At 45.7% G+C, this 18064-nt stretch overlaps 1 protein-coding gene across 3 annotated transcripts; it reads right to left on the bottom strand.

The window, feature by feature from the left end:
• Window positions 1-6689: 6689 nt before the first annotated feature.
• On the bottom strand, window positions 6690-16464 carry ACBD7 (acyl-CoA binding domain containing 7). 3 transcript variants are annotated; one of them, XM_040451336.1, is made up of 4 exons: window positions 16360-16464; window positions 7243-7360; window positions 7032-7094; window positions 6690-6951 (listed from the first exon to the last, which is right to left on the bottom strand). In XM_040451336.1, exons 1-4 carry the CDS (start codon window positions 16369-16371, stop codon window positions 6878-6880), a joined length of 267 nt encoding a protein of 88 aa, XP_040307270.1. In that variant the 5' UTR covers window positions 16372-16464; the 3' UTR covers window positions 6690-6877. The 3 variants fall into 3 exon arrangements, with proteins under 3 accessions (XP_040307270.1, XP_040307272.1, XP_040307271.1); XM_040451338.1 differs by lacking the exon at window positions 16360-16464 and adding an exon at window positions 16022-16123; XM_040451337.1 differs by lacking the exon at window positions 16360-16464 and adding an exon at window positions 12883-12986.
• Window positions 16465-18064: the final 1600 nt, after the last annotated feature.

Below are 18064 nucleotides of genomic sequence, written 5' to 3'. Positions count from 1 at the left end.
AGAGAGAGAGAGAGAGAGAGAGAGAGAGAGAGAGAGAGAGAGAATCCCAAGCAGGCTCCACACTCGGTGCAGAGCCAGACACAGCACTCCATTTCATAAACCCTGAGATCATGACCTGAGCAGAAATGCTAAACTGCCTCAGCTATCCAGGTGCCCCTGGATCATTTCTATTGACCACCTTCAGGTTCACAGAATACTTCCTCAGCTGTGCCCAGTCTACTGATGAGCCTGTTAAGAGGATTCCTCATTGTCGCTGCTGCTTATTTCTAGAATTTCTGTTTGACTCTCATCGTCTTGACTCTAGTGATCGCCCCCACTTCTTCACATGTGTTGTCCACCTTTTCCATTAAATCCTTTGACACCTCAATCATAGGTTTAAAGTCACTCTCTGATAGTTCCAACATTGGGTCTCATCTGAGTCTGATGGTTGTTATCGCTTTGCCGCTTGACAGTGCTTTCTTCTAGGTCTGATAATATTTTTATCAATTATATTATCAAAGTTTTTTTTTTTAATGTTTATTTTTGAGAGAGAGAGAGAGACAAACATGCAGGGGAAGGGCACAGAGAGAGCAGGCAGAGGATCTGAAGCAGGCTCTGTGCTGACAGCAGTGAGCCTGAAGCGGGGCTTGAACTCACAAAATGCTGAATGATGACCTGAGGGAAGTCGGACACGTAACTAACTGAGCCACCCAGGTGCCCTGGTCTGATCATTTTTTGCTGCAAGCCAGGTATCATGCATAAAACAGAAGTAGAAGGAAATAGTTTTATACCTGGATCTGTGCACATGTCTTCTATCTGGCGCTGTGGAGAACTGAGTCCGTCTAGACTGGAGACGGCTGTTACTATGGGCACTGCAGGACAACACCAGCCTCCAAATTCCCTGGTGTCGTGTGGGCCGAGTGTGGAGCCCAGGTTGCTGGAGAATTTTCTCAATATTTTAGTCTTGCCAGGGCCTCGTAGAACAGGCCTCAGGTGCTCCCCATGGGCAGGCAGCTGTTGCTGGTTACCCGATGTGCCGCGTTAGCCTCTGGGGCAGCATGGGGAGTTCTTGGATGTCCCAGACAGGCGTGAACTTTGATCTGAGGCAGGTCCTCTGTGCCGGGTCCTTGTGGGTGGGCCTTTCTCAACACACCTGCCCCTTCTCCTCGTGTCTGTGGTTGGTCTTGGGAGGAAGTTCCCGGCCCCTTCCCAGAAGGAGTGTTGGTATCCATGTAGGCCCAAGCCCTTCCTCCCCTCCTTCCTCGAGGGTAGAGGGTTTATGCTTCTGCCCCTGCAGCCGTGCGTCCGTGCCTGTGCCCAGGGCCAAAGCTTTGGCTGCCTCTCCTCCAGCAGTGTGAGGCTTTGGCTCCTGGGAGAGAAGGGCCTGGGCAGAGGCAGCGCCCATCTCAAGGCCACAGCCAATTCCCTGCTGCCGGCCTGCCCCACAGGTGGGGCTTCTTCTGACCCCCTGCCTTGCTCCCATCTCTCTCCTGAACCCCTACTGGAGGCCTGTGGAAAAGAGCCCACAAGTCGGTGTGAGTCCCGTCTGACACATGGTCCCTCACCGGATGGCCAGCGCTTTGTTAACATTTTAGCTGATTTCTTCTGGAATGCACGGCACACACCCCTTCCTCCTGTGCTGTGCCCACGTGAGCCACACGTCCCACCTCTCCCTAGAGGGGCCTGCCTCTCCTCGGAATTTGCTTTCTACTTTGCCTTGCAAAACTCAGCTAAGTTCAAGAAAAGTTATGATTTTGTAGTTTACGAACTACATTTTTCCTCATTGTTAGGGACCCAGTGGCATTCCTCATTTCCTCCATCCCAGGTGGAAGCGGAAAGTAAGAGCTGGCTGGACTGGCCCCGTCTTAGATGCTCTGTCCTCCTCCAACCCACTCCTCACACTACCCAGAGGGATAAAAGACAAGTCTGGTCGTGGCACATCTTGCCTTCAATCCTTTTGGTGGCTTCCTGTCACTTTTAGGACGACCAAAATCACTTAGGAGGCCGAGACTTGGCCCCTGCCTACCCCCTCTCCCTTAATCTGTCCCCATCCCCGCTTTGCTCTCTGAATGACGGCCGACAGTCTGTGCTCATTCTATTCCCTCTACCCCTGCTGCCTCTCTCCCTCGGCCAATCCTTTCCCTACCCATCCAGACCTCAGAACCAGCTCCATTTCCCCAGGGAGCCCTCGCTTGGCGCTTTCCCAACCCCAGCTGTCATGCTCACAGATCACCCTGAACCTGGCAGCACTTAACGCCCCTCTCTAGTCGCCTCCCAGCCAGTGTCTAAGCCGCTGAAGTAATCGGACTGTTTATGGTGAACACAGCACCCAGCACCCAGCTTCATAAATGCTGTTGTTGTGCCGGCTGAGAACAGGTGGAGACCACTCAGGAGCCCTGCTTTCCTGAACCTGCTTTTGCTCTGTACGTGGCAACCATCTGGAGAGCTGGGAAATAGATTGATGTTTCTGGGGATGACAGTTAAAGATACTGGTTGGTACTGGCCTCCTTGGACTGGGTGCCTGCCTGTCTTCGTGCTGCCTGCCACCTGCATTGTTCTAGAAGTCAGATGACCTTGGAAAATGGCCGGGCCCAAGTGAGTCTCAGGCAGGTACTGACAGGTGCAAGTGTAGGTAGCACTGGGAAACATGCTTGTATTGCTGGAAAGCGAAGACGCACCACATTTCGTGACATTAACAGGGAAAGGTTCCGAGACGTCGATGATGAAAAGTTACTAACCAGCTCTTAAGATCTGCTGCTTTGATCCACCATCCGAAGCTGTTCCTTCCTGTGATTTAACACGTTTTATTGGATCTGAAGATATAGCCAAGGATATAGAAGGTGAAATTGTTTTGATAGCTTGCTGTATTTCCAGGGATTTGTTTGGTGATTTTCAGCTAATATCAACCAGCAGTTCCTGCGGTAAGTAGAAAATTGGCCGAGGCTTTATTTAGTGTAAACAGAGAGAATGCTGATAATAGCACTGTATACTGATAGGTCTTAGACAAATTAAAAACGCAGGACTTACAGAACATGAGACCTTAGACGTAACTCTATCGTCGGTGTCAACTTTAGAAAGGCAGTATCTGGAAGTAAATCTTTTGTTGGCGGTGGTAGGCATCAGTTGTTGTTAAACGTAATTTTGTTCATTTTTGGCCTGGGAAGATGTAACTGATGCCAGTGTTGATATTCATGTCCTTCCAGGAAATCACTGTCATCTTTATGGAAACTTCCAAGGAGAAGAACTTCCTCAAGAACTACATAACCAAGTGTCTACAGCTACTGATACTTGCCTATTTTTAGATATTTTCCCTTTCAGTCTGAAGGTAGCCCCAAGTGATTGTATGATACTCTTCAATTTTTCAGAAGTAGTTTGTTAGGTTTTTTTTTTTAATGTTTATTCTTGAGAGCACGCTAGTGGGAGAGGGGCAGAGAGAGGGGTAGCCTGCGGATTGGAGGCAGGCTCTGGGCTGCCAGCAGTGAGCCAGATGCGAGGCTCAAACTCATGAACCACCACCTTATCACGACCCGAGCTGAAGTCGGAGGCTGGACCGACTGAGCCGCTCAGGTGCCCCGCAGAGAAGTAGTTGGTTAGCTTTATTCAGAGGTTGGAAAATTACGCATTTGCTACTATCAGGGGTGATGTGTTATACAGAAATGTATTTCTTCACAGAGCAAGTTTCTGCATCTGGAGACAAAAGACGAATGGGTAGAGAGTATTTCTGGCAGGGTCCTTTATCTTCGCATCAGAATCTCATTTGAGACTCATCTGTGGGAGGCGTCTCATCTGTCAGCAAAATTTCTGCTTGGTGAATCATCCATTTTTTTCCCTTCAATTACTTTAACAGTGGAAATGATAGGGGGAAAATGCTAGAAAATACATGGTTTCATCAACACGCTTGGTTCAAAGCTTGATCCATAGTTTGAAATGTGGGGTCCTCCCTTTCAATGAGAACATGTAACCTCTTGCTGTTTTTTAAAATAAGATAGTCCCGAGCGATCACGGCCAGTCTTCAGAAAGCCCCCAAGCCCGGCCGCTCCCTGCGGGCGCCTCCTACACCCGGCACCTGCTGGCTCCGTGGGCCCCGGTGGCGCCCTGCAACGATGGACTCGGGCCGGCAGGAGTCCCCCCGAGGACAGCCAGTCTGGTATCCCGCCTCCGGTGTGCGGAGCGGCCACGCGCGAATGCCGTGCCCGACACGAGGCCTCAGGCTCGCCCTGGGACAACGCCGTGCGGACACGGGGAGGAAGCAGAACAGTTGGGGGACACAGGAGCTCAAAGGGGAGAATGCAGAAATACAGGGAAAACCAGCCGAGTCCGCGGAAGGCACAACACCGCACGTGGGATCACAGCCTCCTGCTGACGGGACAAGAGGCACCGAACGCTTGGGGCTGGCAAGTCCAAGTCTGTGTTTGTCTCCGGAGCCCCGTCGGTGCAGAGACCCGACTTCCCATGTCCTGTGGGTCTTCGCGATAAACCCCGCTAAGTGGTGCCACTGATGTGTCTTCCCGAAGGCTTCCGGTGCCTAACACAGCGAACCGTATTAAAATGTTCCATTTTAAAGCATCGGTTTGCTAATGATCACATAATAGGGGTTCACGTCTGTGTTAGTGAATGAGGTAGAGCAAAATGCCTACAGGACGTAGTTTTCATAGTTGATCATTCCTAACAGAAGAGCAAATAGTATAAAAAATTCATTGTGGGGTGGGGCACCCGGCTGGCTCAGTCGTGGCACGTGTGGCCCTTGATCTCATGGTTGTAGGTGTGAGCCTCCCACTGGGTGAAGAAATTACTTACAATAAAATCTTTAAAAAATATATTAAAAATTCATGTAATCAACTTGAGCTAAAAATAGCCTCAAGCCAATCATAATACGTGCTTAGTACCTGCTGTGCTTTTTACCCTTTGGCATGACACCATCTCCAGGGCTCCCTATGGAAGGAGCCACACAAAAGTCATTTGATTTGTGATCATTCACTTGAACAACTGTTAGTTAATATGGTCCACAATGGGAATTGCATGATGTAGCCGATGTCAGGCTGTTGAGGTGCGCCTTCTCTGCCGCCTCTCCTCCCGGTGAAGGCGAAGTCACATGGGAATAGCTCTGGGAGCTTCCAGGCCCTCGATTAGAAGGAGCGGCCCCGTCATTGCTGACGTCTAAATTTTCTTGGATTTGGACGCTGAGGTCATCATCGAAGACTCCTGACTATCTTTAGGGAAGATTTAGTAGAGATGAGAATCATCTCTACTTTCCAAAATTTTCCGGAATAGGAATCAAGCTAGATTTTTTTTTTTTATTAAACTTGTTATTTTGAGATAACTGTATATTCACATGTTGTTGTGAGAAATAATACAGATCTACCCCGTTGCCCCCAATGGTAACATGCACAAAACTCAGTGTAATGTTACAGCTAGATGTTCACTGTGAGTCAAGGGACAGAACATTCCATCCCCACAGGATCCCTTCTGCTGTTCTTTAAAGCCACACCTACCTCCCTATTCCATCCTCTGTGGCAATCACTATTCCGTCCTCTATGTCTGCCATTTCAAGAACGTTATATAAATGGAATCATACACAGAGTAATCTTTTGAGACTGGCTTTTTTCACTTCCCTGGAAATTCATCTAGTCAACCTAGGTTGTTTGTTTGCTTGTTTTTTTTTTTTTTTTTAAAGTCACATGAAATGAACTGTCCCTCACTGGTCATAGCATACCAAATGCACACCCTTATCCAGGGAATAGAGTTACACTGGTTTTGATGATGTTTATCCTATGCAATCTCAGACAGATTCTAGAACTGCTAAAAGAAGGCCACCTTCCTCCAGGGAAGCTGTGTGCCCGCAAGAAAGACTGAGGATTAGGCCAATATGATATTCCAGACTCTGCATTTTCACTATGATAAAAATTGAGCTTAAGCAGTAGAGTAGTCGTAGGTTTATTAATACTAGATACTACATTTGATTTTTTGGTTTGTCTTAAATGTAGAAATTTAGAGAAAAAATAGTTGGTAGCTTTTTTCTTTCTTTGAATAGTCATCGACTCATAAGTTTCTTTTTGAAATTTTTAGCTTATTTGTTATTAGGTTTTTCATAACGTATGCTTTAAACTAAAGTATGATAATTACAGTTTCCTCATTCAGTTCTTACAACCCTGTGAGACTGATTTTCCCCCTACTCTATAGAGGAGGCTGATTAGCGAGGTTACATAATTTGCCTCAGTCACCTAGTAAAGAATTACAGAGTAAGGACAAGAACCACAGATGTCTATGGTTGACCAAGGCCCCAGGTCAGTGAGAATCCCAAAGCTACACGGTGCAACAAAGGAAAAACCTTGTTACTCGTTCTTAATAAACTTTTTTTTTTTTCAACGTTTATTTATTTTTGGGACAGAGAGAGACAGAGCATGAAACGGGGGAGGGGCAGAGAGAGAGGGAGACACAGAATCGGAAACAGGCTCCAGGCTCTGAGCCATCAGCCCAGAGCCTGACGCGGGGCTCGAACTCACGGACCGCGAGATTGTGACCTGGCTGAAGTTGGACGCTTAACCGACTGCGCCACCCAGGCGCCCCATTAATAAACTGTTTTGATTATACACCAATAATGTTAACTCTCTGTAGAAAAACTGGTAAGCCAAAAAAAAAAAAATTTGTTAATGTTTTTGTGCACATACTACCACAGCAATAATTTTTTTTTAAAAGAACTTTTACAATCATCTGGTTTAGGCAAGTAAAATTTCATTACATAACACAGTTTCAGTGTACCGCTAATTAAGGATTACAATTCATGTTAATGGCAAAAATATTCACGACATGTAGAGTTAACCGTTCATTTCTTATCCAGATGTGAGGTCATGATAGCGTTATGAAGGTTTCAAAAGAAAAACTTTCTCATAGCTGAATTTTAAATTCCGTATTTTTCTATCAGCTCTTTTGCTTTAGCAATGTACGCACTCATGGCATCTTCCTTCGATAACCCTAGAAAGACAAAACAGATTATCTCACTGATGTATCAGGCAATTAAGAAAGTTTATTTCACTTATTAAAGAATTAACAACCTTTTTGGAGGTTCCATGCTTCCCATTTAGCCTTGCCTTTTAAATCTAATATTCCTGGACACTCTGCCAAAAGAAGGACAGATACATTTTCAAGGTTATTTTTTACTCTCTACTTCTAACAAACATTGTTCAAATGAAACTTATCATTATTTTTAAATATAATATTTAAAAAATATTAACATACATATACATATACATATGTATGAAATACCAATATTAATGTCGCCAACTACAGATTGTTTGTAGAGCCCATAGAGTTCTTTCAGTTCTCCGTCATTTGGCCTTGTTTTCATCTTCTTCACATCTTCGGCGATCCTATCAAAATCAGCCTAGAACAAAAGGAAAAAAAGGTGCATGGTGCATTCACTAACTTTCGGCAGGCCCATTTATCTTGGGGGCATTTACCACCAAACACCGGGAACTCAAAAAGAAAGAGGAAGCTTTCTTCCTCTCCTGGTACCTGATAAACAGATAAGATAGGGACAACTATATAAAATTCTTAATTATGAGCATTCTTTTTTTTAATGTTTATTTATTTATTTTTGAGAGAGAGAGAGAGAGAGAGAGAGAGTGCGCGCGCATGCATAATCAGGGAACGGACAGAGAGAGACACAGAATCTGAAGCAGGCTCCAGCCTCCAAGTTGTCAGCTCAGAGCCCAATGTGGAGCTCGAACTCACAAACCCTGAGGTCATGACCTGTGCCAAAGTTGGATGCCTAACTGACTGAGCCACCCAGGCGCCCCAATACTAAAAATTCTTAATACTGAAAATTCTAAAAACTGAAGAAGACACAAATAAATGGAAAGCTATTCTATGCTCATGAATTGGAAGAAATAATTTTGTTTAAATGTCCCTACCACCTAAAGCAATCTACAGATTTGTCGAAGCCAATCCCTATCAACATTCTAATGGCACAGTTTACATAGAAAAAAAAAAAACAACCTTAAAGTTTGTATAGAACCGTCAAAGCAACCTTGAGAAAGAAAAACAAAGCTGGAGTCATCACACTTCCTGACTTGCAACTACTGTATATTACAAAGCTACAGTAATCAAAACAGTATGGTACTGGCCTAAAAACAAACAGATCAATGAAACAGAACAGAGAGCCCAGAAATAAAAGCATGCGTATACGGTCAATTAATTTTTGACAAAGAGCCAAGAATGTAGAATGGGGGAAAGGTCACTCTCCTCACCAAATGGTGCTGGGACCACTTGACTGCCACATACAGAAGAATGAAACTGGACCACTATCTGACACTATGCACAACCCAAAGTGGATTTAAAGTAAGGTCAAGTAAGACCTTTGGTTTAGACCATAAAACTCCTAGACAGAAAATATAGGGGGCAGACACTGGTCTCGGCAATGATCGGATCTGACACCAGAAGCAAGGGCAACTAAAACAAAAATAAAGACGTGAGACTCCATCACGCTGAAAAGTTTCTACAAGGTAAAGAAAAGCATCAACAAAATGAAAAGGCAACCTATGGAATGGGAAAAAATATTTGCAAATCATGTATCTTTAAAAAGTGCTAGAAACCCCAGAACTAGACCCACAAACGTATGGCCAACTAATCTTTGACAAAGCAGGAAAGAACATCCAATGGAAAAAAGACAGTCTCTTTAACAAATGGTGCTGGGAGAACTGGACAGCAACATGCAGAAGGTTGAAACTAGACCACTTTCTCACACCATTCACAAAAATAAACTCAAAATGGATCAAGGACCTGAATGTGAGACAGGAAACCATCAAAACCTTAGAGGAGAAAGCAGGAAAAGACCTCTCTGACCTCAGCCGTAGCAATCTCTTACTCGACACATCCCCAAAGGCAAGGGAATTAAAAGCAAAAGTGAATTACTGGGACCTTATGAAGATAAAAAGCTTCTGCACAGCAAAGGAAACAACCAACAAAACTAAAAGGCAACCAACGGAATGGGAAAAGATATTTGCAAATGACATATCGGACAAAGGGCTAGTATCCAAAATCTATAAAGAGCTCACCAAACTCCACACCCGAAAAGCAAATAACCCAGTGAAGAAATGGGCAGAAAACATGAATAGACACTTCTCTAAAGAAGACATCCGGATGGCCAACAGGCACATGAAAAGATGTTCAGCGTCGCTCCTTATCAGGGAGATACAATTCAAAACCACACTCAGGTATCACCTCACGCCAGTCAGAGTGGCCAAAATGAACAAATCAGGAGACTATAGATGCTGGAGAGGATGTGGAGAAACGGGAACCCTCTTGCACTGTTGGTGGGAATGCAAATTGGTGCAGCCGCTCTGGAAAGCAGTGTGGAGGTTCCTCAGAAAATTAAAAATAGACCTACCCTATGACCCAGCAATAGCACTGCTAGGAATTTATCCAAGGGACACAGGAGTACTGATGCATAGGGGCACTTGTACCCCAATGTTCATAGCAGCACTCTCAACAATAGCCAAATTATGGAGAGCCTAAATGTCCATCAACTGATGAATGGATAAAGAAATTGTGGTTTATATACACAATGGAATACTACGTGGCAATGAGAAAAAATGAAATATGGCCTTTTGTAGCAACGTGGATGGAACTGGAGAGTGTGATGCTAAGTGAAATAAGCCATACAGAGAAAGACAGATACCATATGGTTTCACTCTTATGTGGATCCTGAGAAACTTAAGAGAAACCCATGGGGGAGGGGAAGGAAAAAAAAACAAAGAGGTTAGAGTGGAAGAGAGCCAAAGCATAAGAGACTCTTAAAAACTGAGAACAAACTGAGGGTTGATGGGGGGTGGGAGGGAGGGGTGGGTGGGTGATGGGTATTGAGGAGGGCACCTGTTGGGATGAGCACTGGGTGTGGTATGGAAACCAATGACAATAAATTTCATATATTGAAAAAAAATTAAAAAATAAACAATGCAAAAATGAAATAAAATAAAAAATGCTTAACATTTAAAAATATAAAGAATTCATACCACTCGATAGCTTTAAAAAAATCAATTAAACAAAATGGGAAAGGAAGGCAAACGGAGAGGGTCCGACGCTGCGCAGATCCTCTCGCACCTCGTCACTAGTGATGTGGGTGGAGAGCTAGCCCGCCCAGTGTAGGAGGTGGAGCACAGAGCACCCTCTGGGGGAGGACCGAGAAGCAGGGCATCACCTGGGGGTGGGGGGTGGGATGGTAGGGGAAGCGGAGCACCCCCTGGGGGAGGAGAAGGAGGCACAGCTCAGCAGCACGGTAGCATGTGGAGCTCCCTTTTGGGGAAGGCTGAGAGGAGGAGCGGTGGTTGGGCTTCAGATGGGGCGTCAGGGGTGCGCACTGATAAAGGGCTGCAGAAGAAGGCAAAAAGAAAAAGAAAAAGAAAACCCCTCCCAGATAACATTCCAGACAAGTTAACTACAGCTGGCCAGACAACTTAAAGAAGTCATCAGGAAAGTAGAAAGAAGCTCATTTGCAGAAGAAAAACGAAAAATACAAAAAAAGAAACGAGTCCCAGAAAGCTGAAGAGAAAGCATAAAAAGTACAGTCTAGAATGAAAGCTACTTGCTCTAAGGCTGGAAGATCAGGATCTGAGAGATTCAAGACAACAAGCAGGGAAAGCCTTTAGACAGAATTCTTCATATGGTCCCAGAACCGACAGAACTATTGTAAATAAGTGCCTGTCTCTTGAAAAGAAGAGGTTACCAGTGAGAAGAGCCGCAGCCCAGTTGCTGAATAATGCTTGGGGAACGCAGAAAAAACAAAATGCCAAATGGTTGAAAAGACAGTGGATGAAAAAAATTGTTAATTAACTTGAATTTAAATAAGTCAAAAATAAATAAATAAAATGGAGAGAATAACAAAAAGATGGCAGATGATCAGAAACGTGAAAACTAAGAAAATCAAGGCTAAATGAAGAATGAGAGGTTGTCTGTGTAGAACTTAGTTATGTAGTTTAGAGAATTTTTCTGAAAAAAAATCTAATACATCCTTTATAAATTAAGAAAAAATAAATAAGACATAGAGATGGCCAACAGACACATGGAAAGGTGCTCAACATCACTCATCACCAGGAAATGCACATCAAAGCCACTATGAGATATGACCTCACTCTTATTAGGATGGTTAAAATCAAAAGACAAGAAATAGTGTTGGTGAGACCTTGGAGAAAAGGGAACCTTCCCGCGCTACGGGTGGGAACATAAACTGGTGCAGCCACAGTGGAAAACAACAAATTAAAAATCCAGCTCCCATGTGATCCAGCAATTCTACCTCTGGGTGGAAGCAAAACCCCTGTCTCACAGCGATGCTGGCACCTCCACGGTCATGCCCAGTGGTTTTGGTTTTTGTTCTTAACAAGAGTCAAGACATGGAAAGTACAAGTTGAGTGTCCTGTCAATGAGGTTTTGGGGTGATGGGGGGGGTTCAGAACCGATGGCCAAGAAAGAATTCTTGAAGAGGCGCAAAAGGGTGATTATTATTAAAGCACGGGGACAGGACCTGTGGGCAGAAAGAGCAGCACTGGGGTTGTGAACAATGACTGGTTATACACTATGGAGATGGGGGAGGTAAAGTCAAGAGGAAGCGTTTTTTTTTTTTTAATGTTTATTTTTTTTCGAGAGGCAGACAAGGGCGAACAGGGGAGGGGCAGAGAAAGAGGGAGATGCAGAATCCAGAAGCAGGCTCCAGGCTCTGAGCTGTCAGCAAAGGGATTTCCAGATGCTAAAGAAGACTCATAGATTACTGGAGGCCTAGCTATTGTCAAGCTAAGGTTGTGTTTCCCTCTAGCAAAGCATTAACATTAGGAAAGTAGGCAGTTCCTGGACTTTAGGCTACTGATAAGATTGCCTTTTTCTTGTGATATTACTACTAAGATATTTGTAAATTGAGGGAGACTCTATCAGTCTAACCATTTATCTTCCGTCCTTTCCTTTGTTCTTGGGCAGCCAGGAGTGTCTGAGGAATGTCACACACATCCCACCTGGGGTGGCAAGGGGGGGTGGGTTGTGCTAGCTGGTGCTTGACCCTCAGCTTGCCTTATGGGCCCTCATCACAATGATGGATGAATGGATAAGGAAAATATTATACAGACACTTACACACACATCCTGGAATATCATTCAGCCATAAAAGGGAAGGAGATCCTGCCATGAGCAGCAACAAGGATGGGCCCTGAGGGCATTATGTGAGGTGAAGTCAGACAGAGGCCAACAAATACTAAAGGACCTCACTTGTATGTGGAATCTAAGGTCACTAAACTTAGGGAAAAGGAGGACAGATTGGCAGTTACCACAGGTGGGGACGAAGGGTGGGGGAAATGGATGGATGTGGTCAAAAGGTGGCAAAAAAAATCTATCAAGAGAAATTTCAACCCACATTTCTTGTAAGTTTAAAGCATACAAATATAACTTTTTAAAAACAAATTACACTTAGTGCAGCTTTGTTGATCCCCCTCATGGACGCTTCCCCCCTCCTTCCTAAATCCACCCTTTGCCATTTGCAATAGCTTTGCTACCAACCAGTCTCTGTCGAGAGCTTTCACCACCCGGTTCCTCTTTGCCCAACTCCCAAAGAGCGTCAGGCTGGCCGGCAGCTCCCCGTTGACATATTCTGCACAGAGGAATGTCTATGGGCTCCCAGGATTTTTAAAAAGATTTTGTTTTATATTTTACTCAAGTAATCTCTGCCCCCAGTGTGGGACTCGAACCCATGACCCTGAGATCAAGAGCTGCCCACACCACAGACTGAGCCAGCCAGGAGGCCCCTATGTGCTCTTAGCTTTATCCCTTGTCTGATAACCTCTTCGTTTCTCTAAAAAGGGCTTTGGTAACTATTTTCCTTAATAGAATTTTTCTATTCTTTAAAAAAAATAAATAAACGTTATTTTACCTTGTGTTATTTAAATCAGGGATAAGCAGGGGCGCCTGGGTGGCTCAGTCAGTTGAACGGCCGACTTCGGCTCGGGTCATGATCTCGCAGTCCTTGAGTTCTAGCCCCGCGTCAGGCTCTGTGCTGACAGCTCAGAGCCTGGAGCCTGTTTCAGATTCTGTGTCTTCCTCTCTCTGACCCTCCCCTGTTCATGCTCTGTCTCTCCCTGTCTCAAAAATAAATAAACGTTAAAAAAATAAATCAGGGATAAGCAGGAAATGTCACCGGCCTGGGTATCAAACAAGAAAAGCTCAAGAAGGCATTCCACCCCCACCCCCATTTTCTTTCTCCAATGCAGAGCTGCCTTTGATCCAAATATCCAAAGTCCCAGTACAGAAAGTGGATAGCCCCAATGTAATGTCAGAACCTCAGTGATCTCAGCAGAGGTGCTGGATAAAGTTTCCTCCAGCGCAAAAGACAGAACAGTAGCACAACTAGGACAGTTGTTTCGTCATGAACAAAAATCACTTGTAAATCAGAGAGACTGGGTTCTCCAACCTAAATAACCTGGAAAATGGCCCAGCCTCCTAATTAATCCTTACAAGGGTCTAAGAAGCATGGGTGCATGTGACAAGGGTCATACACCCTGCCTTCTCTTTCCGAGTTTCTTTCTAGGAAGTTGCCAACTGCTTTAAACAATGTCATGGTTAAGAACGCAGGCTTTAGGGGTGCCTGGATGACTCAGTCAGTTGAGTATCTGACTCTTGATTTTGGCTCAGGTCATGATCTCAGGGTCATAAGATCAGGCCCCACATCGGGCTCCGTGCTGAACACAGGGCCTGCTTAGGATTCTCTCTCCCTCTACTGCTCACGTGCACTCTCTCTCTCAAAAAACAAAAACAAAAACAAAAACACTGGCTCCAGAGCCAGACTGCCCCAATTAGAATCTCAGCTTCATCTCTTAAGAGCTATGTGTCCTTGGAAGTTATTTAACCTGTATCTGTTTTCTCAGCCAGAATATGGGACAATAATACTACCTATCCACAAGGTTGTTGGCAAGATTAATCAGGTTAACACATGTAAAATAGTTATTTAAGTTTATTTATTTATTTGGGGGGGGGGTTGTGGAGAGGAGAGAGAATCCCAAGTAGGCCACACACTGTCAGTGCAGAGCCGACGTGGGGCTCAAAGTCACGAACCATGAGACATGACCTGAGAGAAAGTCAACAGTTGGACGCTTAATCAACTGAGTCACTTAGGCGTCCCAACACATATAAAATATTTTAAATAGTGCCTGGGACATGGTGAGTGTTTAACAAAGGCTACCATTATTATTTTAAGTCTCTTTGTGGGGGAAAAAAAACACCTAATGCTAGAGAAAACTTATTCACAATGAAAAATATGTTGATTTAACAAATAATACCAAATTGTCTTTATACACTCAGCTTTGTAAGCCATGTAGAAAAAATAAAGACCAGCAAGAAGTATACTAAAATATGCAAACAGTAATTGCCTCTGATTATTGGTAAGTTTTCTGGTGTTTTACCACTTTCTATACTCTCCAAATGTTCTATAGTGTGTCCCTCTTGTGTCTATAATCAGGACAAAATGAAAATGCTCCATAAGTGCCCACGGCTTCCTAAGGGCCGGGCAGGGCTATTCAGAGGCATAGGGATCTTTGCCTCCAGATTTGCTTGCTGTAAGGTCTTATGCCCTTTCCCAGTGACAGAAACCCAATTCCCCTTGGCAAGCCAAGCCTTGAGGAGAATTCTAAGGATTCTCAACAACCATGCTAGGTCCCTGCCTTCCAGGAAGGAACTTCTGGAAAAGCGTTCCTCATAATATGGGGGAACATGGAACCATTTGATAACCTAATGAAACGCTTGGCCCTCTTTACAAGAGGTCAGCCCCTGACACAGTTTCACACACAACTTCAAGGATCCCCCTTTCTTCTCCCTTCCAGGGTAGAGAAGCCCATTCCAGAGCAGGGACCAAGATCATTCTTTCCATCCAGTGTGCCATTTTGTGGTGCCACAACTTGATACATTCCTGCTCCATGGTGTGGCTCCCATGTACCCTCTCTATGGGGCCCTTCCCAGTGCAACCATGAGGAGCTCAAGTGGAAAGAGCACTGCCCTCACATCAGGATCTTGGGTTTGAATTCTAGCTTTGAGAGACAATGCCATGGGACTCTATGCTAGCAACAAAGTTCTTGTGATTCAGACTCCACCCCCCCCCCCCCAAAAATGATACTATTAACCTCAGGGGGAAGGTGTTAAGATTAAATGCCATTAAGAAAGCACATATTCTTGATTTCATTCTGTTGACCCTGCCCAGCCAGAGCTCATCACTTGGATCATACTACTTAATGCACGTACTGAACACCTATGATGTGCCAGGCCTTTGCCAGGCACATGGGGACGAAACAGGGCAGCCGGCGCCCAAGGAGCTCGGGCTCCAGTGGGAGATGAGCAAGTCAACAGTGATCACGTGATACTTGCTATAGTGGAGGAGCTGCAGGCACTCTGGGGACACAGAGGACAGAGTGTCAGCGGGCGTGGAAGAAGCCTTCCCAGAGGACATGGCGCTTAGCCCAAGCCCGAGGGGTCAGCACCCGAAGGACAGACAGGGACTTGGAAGGGGGCTCATAATACAGTGATAGGTACAGGAACAAAACTGTATACACATAAGAGCATAATCGAATCAGTGTGTGTATATACACACTTATACCATGCACATGTATCTATGTATACATGCACCTGTATGTGCAAGCACGTACAGGCATATATATACAGGTACACATTTTTCACACATACTAGAAACGAATCCATCGTGTTAGCAGTGGTTGTCATTTGGGTGAAGGAATTCCTGATGGCCTTTATTTACATTAGTTCTCTTTCCCCAAAGTTCCCACCCTGAACATTTACTTTTTTCGCATATCAGCAAAATAGTATTTTTTTATTGTAGTTTTACAGCTCTCTGCTGCCCAAAACAACTTTTGCCTGAGAGAGGCCCCTGGCTGTACCAAGGAGCGAGGCGGTGCGGGTGGGACCCCAGCCGCCCTCGCCTCCATTTCTCAGATGGGAAGAACTGGAGGGGCAGGGCCGCCTGGTCCTCCCGGAGCAACTCGGTGTCCGTCCTCCTGGGAACGTGAGCCTACTTGGCGTTTAACCAATCCCCGGGGTTCACAAGCGTTGCCATAGGGAGCCCCGGCTCGCCATCCATAGATGGCACCGGTGCCGTCCCCACTGCCATGAGTGGACGCTCGCGAAGCAGGTGGGAGTGTCCTCGGGGTCACCACGGACAATTCGGGGCAGGCGGGAGCGGGGATGAGGGAAGGGGAGGAAACGGGGGCAAGAGGACTGCAGGCAGCAACTGTCCCAAGTTCCAGGTCCGAGCGGCCCGCCGGCCAGGAGCATCACGCTAGCCACAAGCCCCACTGCAGCGATTCCCTCGGGGGGGTGGGGGGCAAACCCTCCCTCACGGCCTTCGACTTACCTGCAGAGACATGGTCACAAAACCCAACCGCAGCCACACTCCCGACGCACACTCACCCAGACCCCGCCCCGCGGCTCCTTAAATGGCGGCGCGCCTCCGCCCGCCAGCTACCATTGGTCGCGCTCTGGGCCCGCATGGCTCCCATTGGCCATTGGTTCTGGGGGCGGGGCTGAGCTGTGAGCCGCACCTGGCGTGTAGGAGGCAGCTGTCCGGCTCTCCGGACTCGCGCGAGGGTAGTCAGTTGCGAGCGAGGGTGCAGCTTGGAACTGGAAAGGGAAGGAGCTGGGAATTTAAATGAGTTCCTCTCCGCTCTTGGCTCCCTCCCCAATTCTTTCTCAAGAGACCGTTTTCAGGAAATCCAGAGAGGTCTCTGCAGGGCACGGAAATCTGTGGGGATTCCTTTTTGTGTATATATGTATACCTCCGCCCCCTCGTAAACCGAGGAACCTGGACTGTAGGCCCTATCACGTCTCCTCTCCCATCTCTAGGTACAGTTCATCGGCAATGAAAAAGGCGTCTTCTCTTTAAAAAGCAAAAATACGTTCTGAGCACGTGCTGCAACCACCCTAACTAGTTCTCAGTTAGGGCAAAGGCACAAAACTACGTGCGTATTCAACTTGAGCCCTTTCGCCAGGGGAACAAATCCAATGTCACCGCAGGTCTACAGATACACAGAATGAGGTTGTGATTCACATTGGATTAATTGTTCAAAGAACTGGAACAGCATTTTCTGGTGATATGAGGAGTTAATTTTCCATTCTTCATTTATGTTTTTATATATTTTTAAATGTTTATTTTTGAGACAGAGCACAAGTGGGGAAGGGACAGAGGGGGAGAGAAAGAATCCCAACCTGACTCCACGCTGCAAGCGGGGCGGGAGGCGCTCTGTCCCACAAACCGTGAGATAATGACCTGAGCTGAAATTAAGAGTCAGAGGCTTAACCCACCGAGCCCCAGGTGCCCCACCTCCCCCGCCCACCACTACCTCCAACTCTTCATTTGGTTGGGTGTCTGACTTCAGATCAGGTCATGATCTCAGTGTTCGTGAGTTCAAGCCCTGGATCCGGCTCTGTGCTGGAGCTTGGAGCCTGGAGCCTGCTTTGGATTCTGTGTCTCCCTCTCTCTGCCACTTCCCTGCTCGCACTCTATCTCTCTCAAAAATAAACAGTATTGGGCGCCTGGGTGGCTCAGTCGGTTAAGCGTCCGACTTCAGCTCAGGTCACTATCTCCCGGTCCGTGAGTTCGAGCCCCACGTCGGGCCCTGGGCTGATGGCTCAGAGCCTGGAGCCTGCTTCTGATTGTGTCTCCCTCTCTCTCTCTCTGCCCCTCCCCCGTTCATGTTCTGTCTCTCTCTGTCTCAAATAAACATTTAAAAAAAAAAAAAAACAGTATTAAAAAAAAAAACTTTCATGGAGCCAGGTGCCGGGAAGAACTGACAGATTCAGGATTTAGAAAGTTACTGACTTGAAACATCTAACAATACAACATGTAACCATGCAAGAGATGGGAAAGATAGGGCCTAAAACATTTTAGCTTGTTTTTTTTTTTTTTTCTCATTTTAGCTTGTTTTTGCATAAAACTACATTTTAAAAAAATATTTGCTTTTCTTTTTCGTGTAAATCCCTTGGTTTTTAAGTTTTCTCCTTGAAAATGTTTTCATGGTGTAATCAATGAATTTCCAAGTAAAAGACACAAAGCTAATGTT

The sequence above is a fragment of the Herpailurus yagouaroundi genome, unplaced genomic scaffold (assembly GCF_014898765.1).
Source record: "Herpailurus yagouaroundi ecotype Mexico unplaced genomic scaffold, PumYag 203, whole genome shotgun sequence".
Taxonomy (NCBI): domain Eukaryota; kingdom Metazoa; phylum Chordata; class Mammalia; order Carnivora; family Felidae; genus Herpailurus; species Herpailurus yagouaroundi.
This window is presented reverse-complemented; position numbering and strand designations above follow the sequence as displayed.

Excerpts from the sequence above, each read along its gene's own strand:
- ACBD7 (XM_040451336.1), bottom strand. Across the intron at positions 7,095-7,242 it reads AGTTGGCGACATTAATATTG|AGTGTCCAGGAATATTAGAT; the intron begins GTATTTCATACA and ends TTCTTTTGGCAG. Across the intron at positions 6,952-7,031 it reads AGCATGGAACCTCCAAAAAG|GGTTATCGAAGGAAGATGCC; the intron begins GTTGTTAATTCT and ends TTGTCTTTCTAG.